The 24718-nt window shown below is 43.7% G+C and overlaps 1 protein-coding gene across 2 annotated transcripts in view; it reads right to left on the reverse strand.

The window, feature by feature from the left end:
- Positions 1–24718, reverse strand: part of MDGA1 (MAM domain containing glycosylphosphatidylinositol anchor 1) — a 254704-nt gene that overhangs the window by 92775 nt on the left and 137211 nt on the right. For both annotated transcript variants that reach the window (XM_035108147.2, XM_035108146.2), the window contains exon 9: positions 1519–1788. In XM_035108147.2, the coding sequence (XP_034964038.2) occupies positions 1519–1788 (270 nt within the window). The remainder of the gene's footprint in view (positions 1–1518; positions 1789–24718) is intronic.

Raw genomic sequence — 24718 nt, forward strand, 5'->3', positions numbered from 1 at the left:
ACACACATTTTTCTTATAAAAGGGTAGACATGTAGGTGTTTTGTAACAAGCTGGTTTCTTGAGCGTGCAAGTCATACACAAACACTCAGGACAGATCCACACCATACATTTAAAACAAGACTCACTCCCTCAAAGAATCCCAGGAACTGTAGTTTGTTAAGGATGCTGGGAAATGTTATATGAGGAGAAAGCTACACTTTCCAATATTATTTGTGGGGCATTATATGCTTTCAGTGTGCTTGGGAAGTGATTTAAATGTGTGATGTGGGTCTGTCCAAAGATTCAGGACCAAAAAGGGCTTTCCTCGTTGCATGCATCTAACATAGTGACAACGTGACAGACAGCCATCAAGTGGAGAGATTGGCTGAGATGCTCAATTTGGCAAAGGGCAGGCAAATCTGAAGGTTTATCAACACAAAGCCGAGAAAAAACAACAGAAGTGGCTGGTTTTTCTTCCAGTCAGAACAAGTCCAAGAGTTAGTGTGGTGTAGTCATTAAAGTGTCAGACCTGGACTTGGGAAGACCAGGGTAGAAATCCCCCAAAGCAAAAGGCTCACCTTGGCCCAGTCTCTAGCTCTCAGCCTAAACTACCTCAAAGGGCTGTTGTAAGGATAAAATGAAAGTGGGTGGAAAGAACTATGTGTGCTGCCTTCAGCTCCATGGAGGAAAAGCAGGATACAAACATTGCATGCATAGATAGATAGATAGATAGATAGATGATATAGATGAAAGATAGATAGGACCAAACAGGGATTCTCGATTCATGGCCTGTGATTTCCCGAATCAACTCTTACAGTGGGGAAAAATACAAGAAAACAGGAATGCTGTGTTCATGTATATTCTGAGTTTCTAACTGCTTACATGCTATGGTAGACTCAAGAAGCACAACTCAATACAGAGGTAAGCTTATCATTTTCAATAGGATTGGGCATGTTTATTTCCATGCTGTATTGTGGCGTGACCTGACAAATGGTTTGTTTTCTGTTAGTCCACCTGATTGATGAAGCCTAGGAGACCTGTGCCTGCAGCACAAAACACAAAACTGAATGTGCCAGTATGGAGAACAGTGGGTGACACGATCATCTGATATGAGCTGGATTCAAGGATTCATCTTAGATGGAGGTTCCTAATACAAATGGAATTGTATGGGTGCCGTGGAATGGAGGAAGCCATCTGTGAGAAGTGGCTCCTTATAGGGTTGAAACTGTTCCAGTCGCAATCCCATTTTCCAGGCATTGCATTGTTGTGGCTGATGTCACTAGAGCTACACAGAGGATAATGGCTTCCTGTGCAGTTCCCTTTGTGATGGCAACTCACACAGCAAAAGCAAGCATAGGTTGTGCACCACGAAGAGAACGGCATTCATGGAGCGTGGTACAGCACAGGCCGAGTAGCTCCAACTACAATAACAGGCCTCTTAGGCACAGTGACGTCTCTCACCTCCTTTTGCAAACTATTAGCCGATTCTAACCACATTGAAATCTACTAAAAAGGAAAGAGGCTCTTTGCAGGACTTACCAGACACCTGGAAGAGGCAGGTTGCCACCCCGACGTCATTGGAGATGCTACATTCATAGTTGCCGCTCGTCTCCCGGCTCACACTGTCCACCTTGTACTCGGAGAAGTCCTGCTGCTCCGTCAGAGGCACTGTCAGAAGACTCCCATTGAATCGCCAGACAGCTGTAGCCACTTTCATGGGGCTCCCCTTGAGCATGGTGCAGCGAAGGGTGACCCTGCGCCCTATAGCTTGCCGGATATCCTGGAAAATGGGCTCCACCACTGGAGGGACTAGAGGACAAAAGACAAAACAACAACAACTTTCAACTAGAATAGCAGTACCAAATGCAAGCCTCAGTGATAATGACAAAAGCATTAATTACTTACTTTGAACAGCCCACCCTATTCTGTGGATTTGGAGTAGTCAACAGTTATTTTATCAAAGATGGATCCACAGTTACTCACAAAGGGCTTGCAATGTAATGAGTGTAGAATAAGCTTTAAGAGAAACTCAAAAGGGCAGAAAAATAAAAAAAGTGAAACGACCTTCCTTCCTACCCTAACATTTCCTTACTCCTGGAGCTTCCTTTTGTGTCAAATACAGCTCTCATATGCAACACACTTGAGGAAATGTCATTTATTGTCTGCTCTGATCTTCAGACTACAAATAGAAATATAGAGTAATAGTATACCTAAAAGTTATCTTGATCCATGACTTTTTCTTTTTTAAAAATTGTATGTTTAGCCCCTTAATAAGACTGCTATGAGAGGGACTCCAATTCTAGCTGATAAAATAGAAACATATAGAGGTAATATATTATGACGAGAGATACAAACATACAGAGGAATCATGTTGGACACTGAAGGTCCAGACCCCGCAGAAGTCCATTCGCTCAATTTGAAGTGTAATGATGGGTAAAATTCCAGGAGGAGGTCCTGAATGAACAGGGCTCATTTTCTGCAGTCTGCAGTAATGTGGCGATACAGGCATCCTCCGACTTATGAGAGGGTTACGTTCCGGGCCCCTGCGTGCATAAATACCCCGCCCATCTGGCTGGGTTTCCCCAGCCACTCTGAGCGGCTTCCAACAGAAATATTAAAATACAATAATTTATTAAACATTAAAAGCTTCCCTAAACAGGGCTGCCTTCAGATGTCCTCTAAAAGTCTGGTAGTTGTTTTTCTCTTTGACATCTGCTGGGAGGGCGTAAGTAGGGAGCACCTTCTAAATACATGCTTTCCCCCTGCTTCCCAACCCCCTCTCCCTCTGTTCCCACACAACTCTGAAGCTCTGAAACCAGCAGACGGATGTACTGTATGGAAAAGCAGCAGATGTTGCTGGTTCACTACTCTGCACATCTGCCGTTAGGTAGTGGAGCTAAGCAGCATAAACAAAGCCCCACTGTGCCTCAGGTCTCTTGGGGCTTCCTCCATCCTCACATACATCCTTTTCAGGCTCCAGGGTCTCCTTGTGAGCCACGAGGACTTGCCAGCTTTCCCCCGCCATTACCTAGTTTGAATCTATTTATTTCCCAGTGTTGATGTATACCTAGTCTCATGCGAGTCAATCGTACATATGTGTGTGTGTGTACATTTTTTGCATATTGTTTCTAGATATCATAACTGAACGAAATCTGAAAACTAGTCATTTGGCACGAACCACAGAATTACAGGGGTTGGAGGGCATTTGTTCTAGCTGGAGAGATGTTCTAAATCAGAGTTTCATTATCCTCAGATACCAATCTAATTAGACTATGCCATTTACAAGAATCGGAAGGTACCAAGGGGTACCACACTATTATTTTGTTATTCATTTAGAAAATCATTTGTGTGCTGGCCTTCTTAGCATAGGTGGCCCAGGGCAGTTCACAACATCAGAAAACAGTACATATATAAAATAAAACAAACAACTAACAGTATTAACAATTCTTTAGAAACCTAAACCATTTAAAAACAGTTTACAAACACAAATATAAATTACCACCCAACCCCAAAAAAACTATTTTTAGTAAAATAACCCATTTTTAATTTCTTTCCGTTGAGCTTTAAATGCCATTATACTGTTTTTGTTTGTTTTCAGGCAGGATCTTGAAGTGACTGATATTTAAGGTTTTAATTGAACTCTGTGTGAACCGTCCTGTGGATTTTGTTGATTTGGTGGTCAAGAAATGCTCTGAATAAAGAAATAAACCTGGGGGTTGGAACACCTGTTTCTGTGAAGACCTTTTAAAAAGAAATGACAAGGCGTGCTAAAAATACACTTGTGCAATTGTACCTGCACTTGTTGCTAAACCAAGAGCAGAGGAAGACACTCACACTCCCCTTAAATGTAAGAAAACATCTTAAGTGTGATAAATGCGTTGCCTGTATTCCTGTGCCATGGATTCCCAAGGAGAGAGGAAGCGGGTGCAAAGCTTTCTGGGTATTCAGCAAACAACAGGTGCCTTTGCTGGAGGCTCTTTCCTTGCAAATATATTAATCAAAAGAAACGGAAAGGTGAAAATCAATTCTATCCGCCTAACCTGCTTTGGACTCTTTAAAAAGGAGGCACTTTTGAGGGAGTTGACCTTCCGGCTCTTCATCTTAGCATATGACTCAACAGCTTCATTAACTGAGTCCCAAGAACAAAAGGTTGGCTAAACAAATTGACCAGCACCACCCCTCCCCTCCCCCCCAGTCAGTGCTCACTTCAAGAGGTTCAGAATAGGGCAATCCTTCAAAAGTAGACCTTAAAAAAAAAACCCTCAACTGCATATAGGGGTTGGTATTCAGAACTGGTATTCAGAACTGGTCCCATCACCTCCTGGCAGATAGAAGGGGAAGAAATGGAGGCAGTGAGAGATTTTACTTTCTTGGGCTCCTTGATCACTGCAGATGGTGACAGCAGTCACGAAATTAAAGACGCCTGCTTCTTGGGAGAAAAGCAATGACAAACCTAGACAGCATCTTAAAAAGCAGAGACATCACCTTGCCGACAAAGGTCTGTATAGTTAAAGCTATGGTTTTCCCAGTAGCGATGTATGGAAGTGAGAGCTGGACCATAAAGAAGGCTGATCGTCGAAGAATTGATGCTTTTGAATTATGGTGCTGGAGGAGACTCTTGAGAGTCCCATGGACTGCAAGAAGATCAAACCTATACATTCTTAAGGAAATCAGCCCTGAGTGCTCCCTGGAAGGACAGATCGTGAAGCTGAGGCTCCAATACTTTGGCCACCTCATGAGAAGAGAAGAATCCTTGGAAAAGACCCTGATGTTGGGAAAGATTGAGGGCACTAGGAGAAGGGGATGACAGAGGACAAGATGGTTGGACAGTGTTCTCGAAGCTACGAACATGAGTTTGACCAAACTGCGGGAGGCAGTGCAAGACAGGAGTGCCTGGCGTGCTCTGGTCCATGGGGTCACGAAGAGTTGGACACGACTAAACGACTAAACAACAACAACAAAATTCACAACTAGCAACCTGTATACAGAGACGTTTCCCCCCCCTGTTTTAATGCCTATTGCACCATTTCATAAAGTTGTCAACTGACCAGAAAAACATGGCCTGTCCACTCTTCTGCCTTTAACAGAAGATTGACGTGGAAGGATTAGAAGGTCAAGCTTGTCACAACACAAAAGTGAGCAGGGGCAGGCTGGGATGTTTTGCTGCTATTGGTCCTTTCCTACCCCCATTATGGCTACCCTGTCACTGCACCCTCGCCAGCACCCACACTGTCACAACAACACAGTTGTCAGGGGTGCAACATTTGCGGTGGGGACGAAGGCTTTGTGGCAGCATGGTCGATGCCCCAGCATGTTCAATGGTCAACGATGGTGAGAGATGGACTCCAGCAATATCTGGAGGGCCACAGTTTCCCAACCCCCTGCTTTAGCACAACACCCATTTGGCCTCTGAAAACGAAGAGCAGCCCCTGTCGCTGTCTCAGCTAGTGTGCGAATCCTGGCAGACTCGGCAAGAAACACTCAGCTACAAAAACTTCCCAATTGCTCTTGGCAGGTTCCAAGATAAAGGGCCCATCAGAAATTACACAATGCTTTTGCCTGCTTGTTTTGCATTTCCCACAAATAATGTGCACAATATGCAAATATCGCAGCCTGGGTATTGTGAAGCTCAGATATGGGAAACCCCCCCCCCCAAGCCTTGAACTATTCAAGTGTCAGTGACTCTTCTCGCTCGTCTTCCCTCGTTCAAAAATTGAACCATGGTGAGTGGTATTATGTGGTGAGTAATATGAAAGGGGTGAAGAGGCCAGAGCATCAGCCTGCAGCCCGTAAGCCGTGCTTCTTCCTCAGACTTGTTAATATTCTGCTACTCCAAAAACAAAGGGCAGCAAAACAACTTTGCAATAACACAAACCGTAATAATCCCCCTGCTCTTCGGGAATAAATAAAAAGATGAACAGAACTAATTTGGCCTGCTCAGTCTTGCCCAGGAACCAGAGTGCCTTGATTTACACATCACCCTGACTAGGACCCAGAACTTTGCAACACGAAAAAACACACCAGTTCTAGGTTCAGGAAAATATGGAGCATGTGGCAATGAGGGGCAAGAGCCAAGCAAACAAGGGCAGGATTTGTCAAGTGTGAGACGTGTATCGCTGTGCCTCAAATAACCTTTCACTTTCCCACTTTTACAAGATTAGCAAGTTCTGGATTTATTCTTCAGCAGGAATGATGCTCTGAAACATAAGGGTCACTGGAGCATGACCAAGTTCTAAAACCCATTTTAAAAATCTATTTTTACTTTTGCTTCAGGGAAAGGAGAAGTCTTGCTTTGCACCAAGCAGACAGATTCCTGGGGAGAGATTCTATGGGATATACCAAAGCTAGTGGGGTGGGAATTTCCCTGCAAAAGATTTTCTGGAAATTTCCCCAGTGCTTTCTTTTCTGTGAAAAATAAATAAATGGGTTTCGTAAGTTCATTAGTAACAATGAATGGGTGCCAATTGCAAACGAAGTATTGGGCAACCCAGGCAATTTGAAAGTTTTGAGCTTTGTTTTCTAAATGCAAGTAAAAAAAATTGCATTGCGCTGTCGGACAGGGAACCTCAGGCCTGGAAGCCAAATGTGGCCTTCTAGAACTTTCTATCAAGTCCCTGGGCCTCTCTCCAGTCCACACCACCTCCCTAGCCACACACCCCTCCCCACAGACCACATTATCAGCACTGCTTTGCACTCTCCTTGGCTGAGATGTTTATGCAAACTCTGACAACGCTCTTGCTTGTCTGGATGGAGAACAGAGAGGGTTGCGTGGGTCTGTGTAGAAACAAGTCCACTGTACAAAGGTAAAATTTATACCTGTTGATCCACTCACCTTTGTTTCTGGCCCAGTCCATGACTGGCATGTGGCTCCTCCCAAAGTTTACTCAGAAAACCTGAGTGCCTGGTTGCCCAAGCACCTAGAAATTGGATGCCAGGGATTCTGCGCCATCTGCAGAAGTGAGTGGCTACCAGAGACAAGGCTTTCTAGATGGTGGCTTCAAGGTGGCCAGCTGAAAAAGAGGCTAGGGCTCCTGCACCTTTAATAGTTCTGTAGAAAAGGGAATTTCCAAAGGTGTAGCGCACCATGACTATCATACAATGCCAGAAGCCCCGTCTTCTTTATGTATTTGGCCACCACAGATGACTCTCTAGCTCTGAGATACCCTCTCCTGAAAAGTTCACTTATTATCCTTTCGATTCCAGACAAAGGCCTTTTTTATTACAGTGGTATCTCGGGTTACAGATGCTTCAGGTTACAGACACTTCGGGTTACAGACTCCGCTAACCCAGAAATACTACCTCGGGTTAAGAACTTTGCTTCAGGATGAGAACAGAAATCACGCGGCAGCTGCAGTGGGAGGCCCCATTAGATAAAGTGGTATCTCAGGTTAAGAACAGTTTCAGGTTAAGAACGGACCTCCGGAACGAATTAAGTTCTTAATCCGAGGTACCGCTGTATTATTATCTTCATCTTTTTAGACACCATTTTAATCCAGCCGACTGTTTTTCTGTGACTTCTGTGATTTTGTGGCTTTTAGTATATTATGTTGGTTATACGTTTTAATAGTTTTCTTCTTTTTGTAAACCATTCTGGGAATATGATTTAAGGGCAGTATAAAAACACTGACGAGGATAAATCAAAAACAGTTTTACAGTCTTCTGTTGGGCAAGCATTGAGAAATCTGTCTCCTAAATAATGGAAATTTTATTTATAGATAGATATACAAACTCATTCACTTGAGTTTCCTTAATTAACTTGGTGCAGATTGCAAGCTAATGTTTTTTTGCATACGGGGGACAGATTCAGAGAGGGATTCTGCAGCATAGCAAAATGATGTTCTTCGAGGTCACACCTGAAGCCCATTCATTCCTAGTCATCCAGAAGAAACAGGTTCCCAGCCATGTTGACTTTTGCATGACCCCGAAAGAACTCGTGCTCCAAAAGTAGCTTTTAAGAATGTTATGCTGACATATCACAGGTGTTCTTTCTAAGAGGCTCTGTGTATCTAAAGTGTTATGTTACAGTTTGACCCAACTTGAGTCAGATGCGAAAGAACTATGAAATAAAGGAATGGTCCAACAACTGATAGCAGTCTGTCAAGTCTTTGCAATTCTGCTTCACCCAAGCACCTGAGGGTTTTCTAGACCCTGGAAAAAGTCTATAAGCCATCCTACAATGGGTCTACTTGAAAATGGCACACTTTTTCTCTTCCTGGTCATTGCTCCTTCCCTCTTCATTCATTGTCAGAGGTTGAAAAAAGGGGTGAGTTTGTGCCACAACACCAAGGCACGTATTCAAATAGTAGGAGACAACTTGCTAATTTCACCTGCTCATTTCTTCTAACGAAAGCAGAAACTTTACACATGCAGCAGATTAGCTGTAGGGCTAAAGAAGCACAGGTGTAATTGCACAAATTCCATGATTATTAACGAGCTCGTTTCCAGAAAGAAGAAAAGGAGAAATAGCCTTTCTGGGACAGCAAGGGACAAAAAGGAATGTAACTATTTGCTTCTTTCCCATGGAAACCTGCTGTTTAGTGCTAAATCAGAGCAAATGTCAATCTAGAGAAAACCCCAAATGACCATTTGGTCAGATGGAGCACTAAAGAGGAGTTTTCCCAGGGGGAAAGCAGCGGGACAAGAGGAAGGGTGGGTGAGCCCTTAGTTGCACTTTCTGAAACAATGCGAGACCAAAACACAGCCACCCTTCAAAATTCACACTTCTCTGAATTTTGCGATGCAATTTTCCAGCCAATGTTTACAAAAATGCCTAGATCAGGGGGGAGTGTGCATTACCATTAATATACCAGTGAAATAACATATACAATGCCTTTTATAGTAGGAGAATTGGTTGCAAAAATGTGTAGTCAAAACTACATTCACACATGTTTCTTAGGGGAAATTCTCACTAAAATGCTGGCAGATTTTCACATGGACGTTTTAAAACAGAATTTGCAAACTGCTACAAAATGTGGAGAGCTGAATTTAAGACTGGAAAAATGAGAAACCGAGAGAACCGAAACTCACAGATCTTTCCATTGTCAGTGATGGCATGGGTCAGACACACTCTCACTCTGTAGCAGCAAGAATATAATAATGGCTCTTGCCTGTCATACAACAGAAATGTGCAGTGTGCTCCTGTGTGTTGACCAGAAGCAAGTTGCATCAAGTTCAGTGGGACTTATTCCCATTAACTCCCTTTACCGAGGCAAGAGATTTCACAGGCAACCTGATTTCCTGACATTTCATATGCAGAATGTGTTAACATTTAGATTATTTCATTCATTTCATGCCTTTCCTCCAAGGAACTCAGGGCAGTATGCTATGGTTTTTCACTCACCCCTTTATTGCCACAACAATCTTATGGGAAAGGTTAGGTTGAAAGTGCTGGTCTTAAAGTCATCCAGTGATCTTCATGGCTGGGTGGAGGTTAGAACCTGGATTCCCCCAATCCAACCATTCTAACTCTAAACTATTAAGGCACACAGGCTTTACTGCAGTAAAGAGGGCTCAAGGGACTTTGGGGACAATCCTGTTAAAGTTAAACACATTTTAAGTCCTTGTTTTTTAAACTACAGAGTTGAGCTGATGCTTGAGGCTCCAATTAGGAGTTAACGGCAAGGAACTAAAAAACAGTCGCCACAGCCCCTCTTCACAATAGCTTCTAGCAGGCAAAAGGGAGGACATGCCATGATTATGGTTTCAATTTCCCCCTTCCACTCCACCTCACTGGCTGCCACATAAAAAGCTCCAGGAAAATCTAAGACAGGGATGGGGAAGCTATTGCCCTACAGATGTTGGTTAGCAATCCCCCATCAGCCTCAGCTAGCACAGCCAATGATCAGGGATGATGGAAGTTGTAGATAAGCATTATCTGGAGGGCTACAGGTTGCCCAAATCAGGACTAAAGCAATGACATCACGTAGCATATTTTTAAATGAGAGGAGAGGAGAACAATCACAATAGATGACTGCTTTCAGTGGCAGCCCCAGGCCTCTTATAAGCCTATTGAACCAACCAAGGTATTCTGTACTTGGGATCAGTCACTATATCAAGCTACATCCTTCTGTCATTGAAATTAATGAGACTTGAAGCATTTCAATTTGGCTCTGGATAGTGTTCATCAAGGGGGGGGGGGGAGTTTGACACCAAAAATTATAAGTTACTAAACAGAGCCTGTTCAGTGGGTCGCTCTAAGGTCAGCACAGAATTGTGCATGTGTGTATTTTGAGCTTCACAGAAAAAGATCCAAGCCTCAATTTAATTAGCCTTTTCCAGAGAAGTGACTGGGGATGGTGAACAGCCCTTGACTTTAGAGCTCAGTTCCCTTACACCCGCCTGAGCCAATTAACACAACTAGCCAAATCTTCTTCAAGAAAGAAGGTTAGAGGCACTCAGTGATTTTCTGCGGATGGTTAATATATCACACCACAGTTTCTGCTTCACAACTGTTGGGAGATATTTCACCCTGGGTGGGATTATGCTGACCTCTGTGCCCCTCTCCCCCATCACCTCTCCTCGAAGCAGCTGAGAACCAGGCGTGCTGAATCTCGCACTTAGACTCCATGCCCAATTAAAGCATGCTTACAAGGCACTACAAAGAGAAATACTCCCTTGCAGCCAAAGCATTCCTATGGCTCAGCACCCTTGAAGTCTTGGGTTTCTGAACACTGTTTCATTAACTGAAAAGGATGTGTTGGGGAGGGGGAAACGGAACACGTACAGAGGAAGACAAAATAAGTGAAGTCAAACAAGACCCTCCTACCCATCCTTTGATGAGTGCTGTGTTTCTCCGGGTAAGACAAAGTGCATAGCACCCAAGGCTGGTCATGTATTTTTGGCACACGAGGAAGGAAAAAATCACCTCTCCCTGATAGCAAAAGCACAACAGTAAGTTCAATAACCAACAATCTTCTGCCCCTTCATGACACCCAGAATCCACTGCCTGAAGTGGTTGCCTCACTCTGCCAAGTGGTAGGGCTGGATCTGCAGGGAGTGATTGTACCATATGTATTAGGTGTAACTGGGTGAAGCATAGAGCTTTGCTGCAGAGAATCAGCAGAGTTACTTGCTATCAACTGAGGGTCAGAATAACAGAGCAGTAAATCGTGTGACCTCCTGCGTAGGCAGAAGCAGGACCCTCTGTTTATTTCGGTGTGGTACCAATTTCTCTCTGATAGCACACTACTGACCTGGTTCACATGACATGGTAAGCCACACGATGGTATACCAAGACTGTGCGAGTGTATCCAAGGTTTGTCTTGTCTACAGCTTGTGGTTAGTGAGAAGAGAGCATAAGTGGTTCAGACGGCATGTTAAGCCAAACTTTGCCCTAGATGACGTGACAATAAAAAGGACAAGGTGGATGCAAGCTATGATTATAAAATCTTTTGTAAAAAGCAGCTGTAGGCTCCTCTCTGGGAACCCACACATTCATGTAGTCTCAGCTGAGCTATAGTTTGGTTTACTGTATCATGTGAACCAGATCACAGTGTCTGAGCATGCAGGTTGGGAATTATTGGGTTAGGAAAGGAATGTACAGGCTCCCAATTCCCAAGCCTGTATCAAACCCTGCAGTTTAAGATTGTGTAGCTTAAGTAATGCATGTTCTTTCCCTGCCCTCTTCTTCCTCTACTGTCTTCCTATGTAGAACTTTGGCCTGTAAAGCACCATGTATGCTGGTGGTACAAATAAAAAAAGAGAGAGGGGGGAAATGTGTGTAACTACACTTGGATTGGGGGATAAATCCAATTCAGTTTGCATCTAAAGGCAAATTTATTTAATTTGGCACTTTCCAAAACAACCTGCAAACTGAAACACAGACATTCTTTGTAATTCACAATTCTCCAGTTTTTGAAATGCAATTCTCTAGTCAAGCATTGTGTAGAAAAATGCATATTATGGGGTAAACTGTGTATAATATGCTTATATTCATGAAAATAACATACAAAAATGCACTGTATTCAGGGAAATTGTTTTACAAATATATATATATATATTAAGCAAAATTGTAAACAAAATTGTGTATAATAGGAGAAATTTGCAATAAAATGTTAATGAATTTTCGGGAGAAATCTTTTTTCAAAAAATAGCACCATGATGTGGAAATTTGGAGAATGAAAGACTGGGAGAATGACAAAATGAGAGGGAGGAATTTAGTGTCGTGCTAAGGCAATTGTTCTGTCGGGCCAAGCATTTTGGCTTGCCAAACAGAATGACTGCCTTTCTTCCTACTAGACAGAAAAAAATCTCACCCATGCACACAGTTGCCACCAAAAATGGTTGCTCCATACCTTGTTCCCATCTCCTCTCTTCAACACCTGCTAATACTTACCCACCTTTGTCTGAGATAATGGTTTGTGTATATTCCCCCACTTCCTGTGGCAGCCAATATAGCAGAGCAGGGGAAATACACTGTCTTTCAACAAGTTGTATCAGATGTTCAAGAGGGGAAACTAGGCGTGTGGCTGTCATTTTTGGCATCAGCCAAGTATATAATACAATATCTAGGTTTGGCCTTAAGATAACATACAGTGCCTGACATTCCTTCAGAAATACCTGCACATCACGAACAAGCAAACATTCTGAATATTTTTTTAATGTCTGAGCCTCGCTAGTCAACACCCAAGTGAATTCACACCTCTCCATTTTACCACGGGCAAAACTAAACTAGCAGGTAATGTTGTGCCTATGGAAAGCAAGTAGCTCTTCTGCATTAACAAGAAGTACAAAAGGAGCTTTAGGCCACATTTCACTCTCTAAAGAAGCCCTTGACAAGATCACACTGGCATTTATTCTAGCTCTTAACATTTCCCTTCCCTGTCTTCTTTCTCTGATCTTAAGCACCCAAGAGTACAACGTTTTATTTTGCATTTAGGTTTAATTTCCTCTGGGGAGAAATGGTGCCTCAGGTTCTAAATGCCAGCAGAGTCACACAGAATCAAAACGGCATCCTTGACTCTTATCACTTATTCCAAGCAACACAGGTGGGGGCTGAAGAAAGACCAGGGCACAAAGGCAGGAAGTTGGTGGTGGAGGTATACAAAAGAGCCAAACAACTGGGCAATTTTATCCACTGTGCCTGAATTTCATGCAGAGTTTTAAAAGGAGCTAGAATCCACGTGAGAACTTTTGTTGTGTGTACACATTATACATTTAAAGCACATTTGAAGTGCATTCACCCCCTTCTAATAATTCTGGACAATGCAGTTTGTTCAGGATTGCTGTGGATTTGTAACTATGTGAAGCGTCAACTACAGTTCCCAGAATTCTTTGAGGGGTGAAATGTGTTTTGAATGTGCTTCCAAAATATAGTGTGTATGCAGCCTTTTACTAATGCCAGATGAAGTAGCCCCATTTCAGCATACAATACACATGGAATCGCCATAAAGAGTGCTAAATGAAAGGAAGTATCACATGTATTCGCTTATTTTACACAACTGTGTTCCATCCTTCCTACAGAGGACTCTGATCAGTGTACATGGGAGGAAGCATACTCTGGCCTCTGCCATTGGCTAGGGATTGTGGCCTCTTGCCTCACAAGACCAACATCAAGTAAAGGCCACTCTGCAAATGATATATAAAATATAATACAACTAGTAAGAATGATAAAACTGTGACCCCCACCCTGCACTCAGCTCCCACCTCTTAGAAGGTGTCAAGATGTGACAGCGACCACACTCCGGGAACGGCTTGGACTGGCCAGCTAAAGCAGGTGAGCATAGCTGATGGGTATTAAACCCTCAGTGAGATAGGGGCTTCTCCTGCATGCAAAGACAGACTCCAGTGGCCTGAGTGGATGAGACCAATAGTAGTTTCAATGATCAAGAACATGGTTATGGAAGTGAGCGGCAGATAGGGCTCATCAACCTGGGAAGGTAGCCCATCTAGGAGAAGGCAAACTCTGATCCTAAACGTCTGTTGCCTTGCGGGACACCCTTCAGGAAAAGAAAAGGTGAAGGAGCAAACCTCACACACATCCTGAGTAGAGTCCCTAAGATGGTTGAATGGCACTGTGTATGCCTCCTTCCAGCATCTCCGGCAGCCAAGCTGGGGCCAAACTGATTGCTCCGCTTTCCTTTAGACCACAGCAGCAAGGCCCTGTGTCTGTGTGTGTATGTGTGTGTGTGTGTTGTCATCTGGGCAGCCCAGGACCTCCATACACGCTGCCCAGACTTATGCTCTGAGGAGGTCACTTAAGTGCTGCTAATGCAGCAGTTTGATTTCACCCTCGGAGGGACACTCCAGTGTCTCTCAAGCCAGATGGATACCAATAGCAGGAATGATGTCAGGAGACAAAATTAGAAAAGGAATCTAAGCAGCACAATCACAGAAGGGAGGCACTGGCAAGGAAAGATTAGCCTGGCATGCAGTGGATGTAAATTCCCACTAATACCTCACCAGGGCTGGCATCATGTGTTGGCATGGTTGGACCCGCCCCATACCTTCAACACAGCTCCCCTCAATAATTGAGGGCACCAGGGAATAGACTGAGGCCCTGGCATCACAACCCCTCTGATAAGTAGGTGTGAGTGCCCAGGAGAGAGCCAGAAGTGAGGGGCTCGGTGCTGCTCATTCTAGGGATCCTTCATAGACATAAATGAAGTTGCCCTGACTGAAGGTAACTTGGGATCCAATGAACATAACAGATGCTTCCTGTACAGTAAACTACTTGTGCACACAAGCCCTTGATCACCATGCATTTTAAAGATTAATTGCTGTTGCCAACAAATAATGAATGCAATTGTTGACTATGACTAATGCAAGTCATATGGAGTCCAACTGGGGCGCTTTGGTTTCATAAATAATCATCAATAAATGCTATTGTTCCTCGCCGTTTAATATTGCAGAATAGTCTCTTCTGCACAATTCTTCCTCACCCTTTTCCTGACACTACACTGCAAATGATTCGGAAGGGCTCAGAAGATGGATGGTGGCATAGGTACTTGTGGAAGATGAGCCAAATTACAAAACCTGTCTGCCCGGACTGCCCCCAAAGTGCCATTTCTGCCTTTGATCTCTGCAAGGCACATCGCTGCCCAATAAGGAATTGCACGTAGACCTTTGCTCCCTGAGCGCTCATTTTCACACATTCCACTGAACAGCCATCCACTTGGAATGACTCTCGGTCATTACGGCACTGGCTGGAATTCAAAGAAACATTCGGAAGAATAAAGACTTCGTAGCTGGCTACCTACCAGCTGTCTGAGCAATCCAGTCACTGCCTGTACAGTTGCTTCTCTTTTCATACAGTAATTGAAAGTTAAAAGCAGCTAATGCTGCAGGTAAAGTGAAGCTGAAGACAGCAGAGCCCTTCGGAGGGGAGGAGAAGATGCTCAGCTGAGTGACACAATGATCACCAGAGCCACAGGTGGCCAGAGCCTTCTGTCTTGCAGCTGGGCTGGAGAGTTACCTTGCCGTCTGTTTCTACTTCGAAGGCTAAATTGGGAGCACTAGGCATTCCCTTCACAGCTGCTTCCCTAATAGATGGGGGAAGGAAGGCCTACAGCCAGAGGCTGACACAACTACTGTGCTAGCGACAGAGCTGCATCAAATTAAAAAGAAGAACCAGGTGCATGTGGGAGAGGCCCCACTGAGATGACACTTGGTGGGGGGGAGGGTACTATAAATCACATACAGTACGTTTTGTATAAAATTGTGACACCATTTATCACATCAAGGGAACAACTCAAATGTCAACTACCAAGCAGGATGCATGTAAACAATATAATTCATTATTATTAAAAGAACAACTACTACTGCTACTGTGGTTTTTTCCATTCATGTTGTTATACATATCACTACTACTGTATTGATATGTACTTTTTTGCTTAAGGAATAGGGGTAGATTTATCAGTCTATTCCCAGTCTATGCCAGTGTCACATGTGTTCATTCATAAGTCCCTTATGTCCCATTTCTGCTTCAACCCATGGTTTGTTTGTTTTTTAAGAAGCATGAATTTGTGTTATTTTTGAACTTATTTCCCATCCAATAGGCACTTTGAATGAATTCTGCCAAGACACGCTTTTTTGTATGCCTTCTATTCTAACATTTGCTCATGGAAATCATTCTCCTGAATTGCCAGGCTCCCTTCTACAGCTCAGAGGGGATGAGGAAAGAGGCCAGAGACTGGACTGGCACCCATTCAAGCTCTGCAGTCTGCTACACCTGCCTGGCCCCGCCTTCCACAGCTTCCCCACCTGGACAACAGTTTGGTTCCTGTTCCATCTGGACTCTCATCCAGTGAGAGGGATTTATTAGCTCGCCCACACGGCAGATAAACATATTCTGACATTTGATTTCTCGGGCTCCTTTGGCGACAGACTTCAAACAGGCCGGCTGGCATCAAAGGAGCCTCTCAGAGCAGCCAAGTCCACTTATCGCAGACACAGCAGCACCTCGCACCTTCGCCCTTTTAATGTCAAGTGGGGAAGATTTTATCTGCAGAAGAGGGGGCCATTTCAGGCCAGTGGCAGGAAAAGCAATTCCCAGCATCAAACTGGAGAACCTCCTTTCCCCCGCCCAAAGTCTTCCCTAGCCCATAGACTTTGAGAGGTCTTTTGACTAGGAGACAACACAGGGGTTAACGTGGACATAGGTAAGGGTCCATATTGTTGGACTGCATAGTTGGCCCTCCAAGCGCTCCCCTCTCTCTTTGCATTCTTAACTATACTTACTCTGAAGCAAGGTTTGCCATTCAAGGCTTTAAAATCAACACCTGAAGCTAACCAGAGCTCAGGTTAACAACAAAAATTTACATCCAAACCATAAACTGAAAGCATATTGAAAGCACATGACTTTCCCTGCAAAGAACCCAGGGAACTGTCATTTACCCCTCACAGAGCTACAATTCCCAGCATCCTTAGCAAACTGCAGTTCCCAGGATTCTTTAGGGAAACCATGTGCTTTAAACATATGGTTTGGAGCTAAAATTTGTTAGTTTTAACCACAGCTAAGGCCCATGCATTAAAAGCTCAGAGATTCTGCCTCGGATATAATAATAATAATAATAATAATAATAATAATAATAATAATAATAATAATTTATTTATACCCCGCCCATCTGGCTGGGTTTCCCCAGCTACTCTGGGCAGCTTACAACAGAAAAATGAAATAAAACAATTAAACATTAAAAGCCTCCCTAAACAGGGCTGCCTTCAGATGTCTTCTAAAAATATGGTAGCTGTTTTTCTCTTTGACATCTGATGGGAGGGCGTTCCACAGGGCAGGCGCCATCACCGAGAAGGCCCTCGGATAAGAGAAGGTCTGGTGTGGTGGGGAGAAAGCAAGATCCCAGGATTTGCTGCCCCCCCCAGAACAGCTTGACCAGGGAGACATGTCTTGAATAAATGATTAAAAAAATTCACTCAGCTTTATTTTTAAAGCTAGCTCCTCTGTTGCACAGAGAAGTGATGTGGCTGTTGCTAAGGAAGCAGATTAAATCACAAGATTGCTTACCCCAAGGTATAAATCTCAGGTTTTGCATACATAAAGGTATGCATACAAGAAAAAAAAGGGGGGGGGTGAATGATATAGTTATCAGTGCAAACCTGCTGAAAACTTGCCTCAAGATGTCATCCTTTTCTTTAGAGCCAATTAGTGGCTACGATTTTTCATCTTTCCCCCAATTCTTGTGCATTTCTTTCCAGTAATGCCTCCTACAATGAATGCATCTTCCCCCAAAGCCCCAGTCTGCCATTTCACGGCACAGCAAGCAATTGGCCAGGAGGTCGTGTATTATGCATATGCTATGAACTGTTAAAGGAAATCCCAGCAGAATTGTTACCATTAAATCCATCTATATTGCATTAAACTCTTATTAGCTGCTATATTCTGGCTCACAATTAAGCTGGCCAAATACATCTTCATTATAAATGTCCAATATGGAATTTCCTAATCAGCACAAATGTGATTTTCATTTACTGTCCCATGACTTGGTCTTCAACTGCAGTTATGGCTGTATTGGTGGTAGGAAGACTAGCTCTGACTGGAGCCAAAATGACTACATGTTTGGAAAGTACAAGATATATTGGCTTTGCCTAGCTCTAAAGTGTTCTGTAGACGCAGCATTTTCTCTAGAGGGTTAAGAGGAATTCCTTTACATTTCCTGCCAATACGGTTCCAAATTGGATGATCATAGAACAAGGTCAGGGAACGCTTTTAGGGATAATTGTGCTGGGGCTGGTCCTACCATTAGGCAGAGTGAGGCAGATGCCTCAGGTGGTGATTCCTGGAAGGTGGCAGCAAACCCCCGGTTGGCGGTTCCTCCTGAGCCACTCTTTCCTGGCCGTTCCCAACCCCCTGAACTGGAGCCCTGGCAGTGGTGATGTTTGCTTGTTGCTCATCAGGGCTGGCTAGCTACCTCACCTTGTTGCCAGTCCTCAAAATGTTGCATACGGAGCCATTGAGAAAGGTCTCTAACCAAAGACGCTGGCTGAGAGATGGCCAAGCCAAGATCACAAATGCCAGCACTGCCACTGTTGCATTGCAACATTTGTCTGAGTGGACATTATAGCAGGCACCAAAGTGGGAAATCAAGCAGTGGCAAGGTGTTGGGACACAGTCTGCCCTGCACCTGCTAAGCTAGCCTGCTGACTTCATGTGCATTGCTGGAAACTATCCTATCACTGGTGCTGAAGTAAGATTCAACTGCCAAGCCAATCAGCTTCTGCACATAGAATGGAGAAGGGGCACCATCTTGTTCTTCACCCCAGGCAGAAAATGCCTTGTGCTGGCCCTTGCTTCAAGCTGATGCAAAGTGTGGAGGAGAGGTGACTTAACAGGGCACTGGACATGAGGGAAGCAAGAAGAAGAAGAAGAAGAAGAAGAAGACCTAAATACAATCACATAAAGCAAATAATAGAGCAAATAAGCTGGAATCTCACAGGCACTGAAAAGGGTATGCATAAGAGTGGAGAGCTGTCGGTGACGAAAGAGCATGGAAGATAACGTCCGAGGAGAAGGGCTTGGAACTGAGGTGCTAGAGATCAAATCCTAATTGTGCCATAGACTTCTTGGGCAAGGAACTATATCTCAGCTGTCACTACAATATGGGAGGAAATGCTGCTGTGAGGCTGCATCAAGACACCTTGCAAACTAAATCTGCAGTTTCAAAGATAACCTTGATGATGACAGGTGGTCTTGGATTCTGACCTCGTGATCTCTCAAACCCCTCTTTCACCCCCAACTCACTAATCTTTATCTCCCTGACCTTCAGTAAATTGGGGCTGCCTTCAAGCCTCAAGCCCACAGGGCTCCTTAGCAATCAATTTGTTTCCTCTTTCTACCATATAGTGTCACTTTCTCAGTCTTACTTTGCTGCCCCCACGCCACTGTCCCTGAACAAACTAAAGATGGAAAAACTGGGCTACTCTCTGCAGCAAACGTGTTTGGCCTTAGCAGAAGCCTAAATTTCCCTAGTGATCAGGCCTAGCTAGATGGTTCCCTCTGCAGAGGAACGAGCTGTTCCCATGACACAGTCCGAACAATTTTGGAGGAAAGAAGCCCAATCAGGAACAGGACATTCCAGCTGGAAATGGTCTCAACTTAAGAGCTCAATCTGACAGATCTCAGCTAGACAAATTATATATATTCACAATCACATTGGAATCCATATAAAATATAACAGGTTCCCTTATAAATATGAAGTTCTCTGTAATGATTGATGGCAGTGAGTCCCCTGACTGGATTGATGGCCTTGCAGCAAAAGTAATATGAAAGATGAAGATTTGCATAATTCTGAGGAAGAACCTTGCCGCTTTACTGGGTATTAGAAGGATCCTTCTTTTGTCCAAAGTTGTCTAAGCAAAGTTAGGGGAGAGGGAATGTTTTTGAAGAACGTCATACGCCATATGCCCACTGTGAGGGATAAGAACTACAGACAGCCCCCTCCCATCTTGAACACCAGCTCCTCGCCCAGCGGGGAGGGGGAGACTTCGAGCGGTGATTCAGGAAGTAGAAGCAGGAGCTTGAGTACACTAGCGGAGCCCAGGCACTGCCGGGGAAAGGAACAGGGGAGCAGGGAGACGGTGGGAAAAAGGCCGATCCCAGCGACCCCGGAATTGCGTAAGAAGCGCCGGGGGAGGAGATTCAGTATGCCTAGATTACTTTGCTGGAGGAAAACGCGTGAATCGCCATTCGGAGGTTCTGTGCCAGACTGACAACATGTACTGACTATCTGTAAATAGCACTGTTTTAGCACTGTAAATACACAACACCAATAAAAGGATAAAATGCAGAGCTGTGTGGAGTCGTTACTCTGAAGTAGCCCACCCAGTCCACTGTGACACCCACAAATGACTTATGAGTGATAAAAGGCACAGGAAGGAGGAGTTTTCTTTCTAAAGCTCTAGGAAATGTGAATGTACTCCATTTAACTTCCTGAAATGAGTAAAATATCATTTTTTTCCTCATGTGCACCAGTTCCTGGTGTGTCTTATTAAACATTTGGTGTGAATCCTCCAGGTATTAGGAAGGCCAACTTTCACATCTTGCTGCTTTGATACTACATACTGGATTTTTCAAAATGATAATACACAGCAAGTAGATTATATATATATATATATATATATATATATATATATATGAACTCTCAGAGGGTTCGAGAGAGACCACTGTCTGTTTCTCCACTCCCCTGCTCCCCCTGGGCTCACACACAAGGACTGGCCATGTGATAGACTGTGCTGGGGATCAGAGAAGGTCTGTGTTGGCTCTCATGTCTATTCAGCTCTCCCACCACTCAGCTATGCAAGCTCCAGAGGGAAAGGGGAAATTATGTGCACTTTATCAAGGGGTGGTGGTGCTGGATAGCTGGGGGGAGGGGCATGTGGTAAGCATGTCCAGGGAAAGATGGGGTGAAGAAAGAGGGGCACCTTGAGCTCTATATTGATCCCTCAGCATCTGCATGGAGGTGCTGCCTTGCAATGGAAAAGCTCATATCCATGTGCATTTATTGGAAGATAGAGGAAAGTCTTCTTTGAAGTTAAGGTTCCTATTATTTCTCTGATGTGGAAGGTCAGGCGCAAAGAAAATAGAAGTAGATCAACACAGTGGGATGTCCAGCTAGTTTGCTAGTGGCTCACTGCACAACTTATTTGACATTTCTCTGTGTTGGTGAGGTGCTTTCTTATTTAATGCAAAGCAAACACATAACTGTGGCTGTTTCCTTTAGTTCTTGTTCTCAGTTTTAGCATAAAACAAAGACATGTGAAGAAAGACATGTTAAAAGATTTCAGAGTAGATACAGAGATATGGTTTCTCTTTTAAAGTACTAAGATGCAGGCCTGGTCTACACATGCAACATTATGAGGTGGCAGATTGGAGAGGCATTAGAATCTTACTCCAACCCTGGGAGTACTTGAGAACAGCAAGCTAACATAGGAGGCAGAGGGCTGGGTCTATGGGGCACGCAGCTCTGTCTATCAACATACGCAGCTATTCCCTGCCTCTCCCTACAGCATCTTCCCCGTAAGCTAAGGTAACACCCCCTGTGGTATCTGTCTAATGGTGCAGCTTGCCCTGAGACAGAATCCTGGAAGGATATACTTGATATACTTGAATGTACCTATTTTTACACAGGTAATAGGAAGAACATAGTTAAGGTGATTCCCCTTTCTCAAACTACCTACAGCTGAAAAGAAAGGAATGTAAGAGGTTAATGCATTTTGGAATATTAGAGTTACAGAGTATTGCAATTAACAGTAAAACAATTTTGCAGTGTTCTCTACCCTTTTACTGTTGGAATATAGTCTGGAGGCATGCTACAGACCTAGCGCCTCAGACCTTCTCACAAACAGAAAACGATACCTGCTCTAAAAAATAATAATTATACACCCATCATTCAATGTGGACACCAGTGCATTCCAGCAATATGAAAGGAGAAGAATTTGCATGCAAAAGAGGGGAAACTGGTATCCAGTCAGAAAAATGAATAATATAATTGGACCATTTTCAATGGTAGCCCATTCATGACAGAAAACAAAGAAGTTCACTGGGTGTCAATATTTATAGACATAGACACACAGACACACAGACACACAGACACACAGACACACCATCAAAGGAAAAGTACTGAATGCCTTTCAAAATGGAGCTTGAAAGGAGTTCCTATAAACTTTTCTAAGTTGGGTTCTCTGAGAACAGCTGAGATTCTTAGCTTCCTCGCACAATAGCCAGGACTCAGAGGAGAGAGACTCAGAATATTATACATGTAAGAGAATACATAAACATTCTGCAATATAATTCTTATGCAAACAATCTCCCTTTGGGCAATAGTAATTGGTGAAGCTCCAGAACTGTGGGTCACAAGCGGTCATGGCTCATTAGAATTCAAAAATAACTCTGCATTTGTAGCTTCCTATTAGGGTTTCTGTTCATCACAAGGATTGTCCCAAGAGGTATTTCCCTGAATAAAATCTCATCATATATACCCTTCCAATAATTTTTGTTCATACTGTATTCTAAAGACATATCTTGGGGGTAGGTGTGAGTCATTATGGGGGTTATCTGAAGGAAAGGGCTTCTGTGACACTGCCCCTTCTCTAAGAGGACAAAAGACAGTTCTGGAATCCCGCCAGGACTTGTTGAGCCCTGCTGCGCTAAGTTTGGAGGAAGTGGAGGAATTGTAGAAGTTCAAGGCATGGAACCAGGGGAAATACAGGTGGAGATGTGTCCCAGACTTTGGTAGAAATAGCCTCCGCTGCCGCATATTATGTGGTGTAAGCCACAGATATAGAAAAATCTGTTCTAAAAATTTAAACTCATAACCACAATTAAAAGAGCTTTGGTGCGGTAAAATGCATTGTGATGAGCAGCTACGCACAAATAGCTTGCCAGATGGAACAGCCCATACACAAATTGGATTCCAAGCAGCTACTTTGAGTCAACTTGTTTTGGTGAATTTGGTCCCACGCTGTTCTCAGTGAGAGTCATGGTTACAAAACTAAACCACAAACAGCTTTGCGTATGTTTTCCTCCATGCAAGTGGGTGGTGAATTAGCCCTTGTGGGCTGCGACCTCTGGCTGCACCTTGATCCATTATGACACTAAGAACATGTGTTTACACACACACACACACACACACACACACACACTACAGTTTTCCAGGGTTTTGAAAGGAAACAGTTAACAAATCTTTAATTATATAAGCTGGAACGTACACCTTCTGCTTTAAAATGGGCACAATGTAATTACTGGAAATACGCAGAAATGAGGTGTATTTTAAGGTGGCCATCATTTGTGGCCTATTATGGGGGTGCTTTTAGGGCTTTGGGAACCAGTGTTCCTAAGGAACAAAGACTTGAAGAAAAGAACAGAAAGAAAGTGTTTCATTACACTCCCAGCGACAAATTAATGAGCATAATGGTTCAATTCCGAACCACAGTCTAAGATGTAATCCTGTCATCTCAAGAGTCATATTCTGCTTATAGATTCACAATCATCTGTGAAAAGCATTCTGTTTTTCATGATGGGCAACCAGTATATTCAAATTCCCCATAGTCTCTTGCCTTATAGGGAGGGAATGACCGCCATTTTGTTGGAAGAGTTTAAGTGAGTCCACCCTAGCTAGCAAAATGAGCCTATCCACTATGCTAGAGAGCGCCCAAATCATTTCATTCTCGCAGGGGATCCATTGTACAGCTGACTTTCTCTGATGGCTAAATCAAGCCCTGCCACACATCTCCTGCATGGATTCAAACAACCGTCAGTCACAGAGCAGACACTTGAAAGTGCATAGCCTGCTTCCCTGTGCCGTTAACAGCGCCAGTGGCCTGCAGTTCTCATTACCACTCCATTCAGCATAACTACCCTTTTACTTACCTAATTTGCGAGAGTCTGTAGAAGATAATACTGGGCTACAGACAATCCCCTTTCCATGCAGACAGTTATTTAGCAGTGAGCTGCTTGTGCAACTCCTGATCTTCTGAATCTATCCTTAATAGCCCAAGGAAGGAAGACAAGATGGAAATAAGTATCTACCCATCTACCTAAATTCCTTCCAAGTCTAAATCCTTAAGCCCCCTGTTCCAAACGCTCCCTTTGCCGAGACTAGTGAGCAAAAGGAGTCACCTCTGCGCTGGATATATGTCTCAACTGTTCAGCACCCACAGCAGTGGTCTTCTTCCTCCTGAACTAGCATCAATAAAAGTTTGAAATTTCCCAGGCAATGTCAGCTTAAGTGTTGTGGCAAGGCTCTCTGCCAGAAAGACTCACGAGAATATTAACAGAGCAATTAATAGCTACACTCTTGCTTTCAAAAGAGACAGAGCACCCGTAAAACTCTGGCAGTTGAGAGATGGCTTCAATTGCAAGCCAAAGCAGAATTTAGTACATTTCCATTTCCAGTGATGTAGATCCACTGATCCGACATGCTTATTTACTGTCCCTTCCACACACACCATTCCTGGTCTTATGTTCGCTGCACAGATAACAGGTTAAATTGATGGAGACTATTATTTGCCTGACGTACAACACTGCAAACTGCTCAGCCAGATACCAAAGGAGATTAAACATTTGTCCGCAAGCCAGCATAACATTTGCAGAGGAATGGTCTTCTAAAGAGACTTATCTGCTGCAAAGGAAGATCAACCTTCATGCACTGGTGACCTACAGCAGGGTTGGCCAAAGCCTTTAAGCCATGAAGGCACATACCAAAAACTTTTCATATGCCAAGAGTCAGGCAGACATGCATTGCTTTCTTTTTTTAACAGACACAGACACCACTGATCTCCACCTGTTACT

Source organism: Zootoca vivipara, chromosome 3 (assembly GCF_963506605.1).
Source record: "Zootoca vivipara chromosome 3, rZooViv1.1, whole genome shotgun sequence".
Taxonomy (NCBI): Eukaryota; Metazoa; Chordata; class Lepidosauria; order Squamata; family Lacertidae; genus Zootoca; species Zootoca vivipara.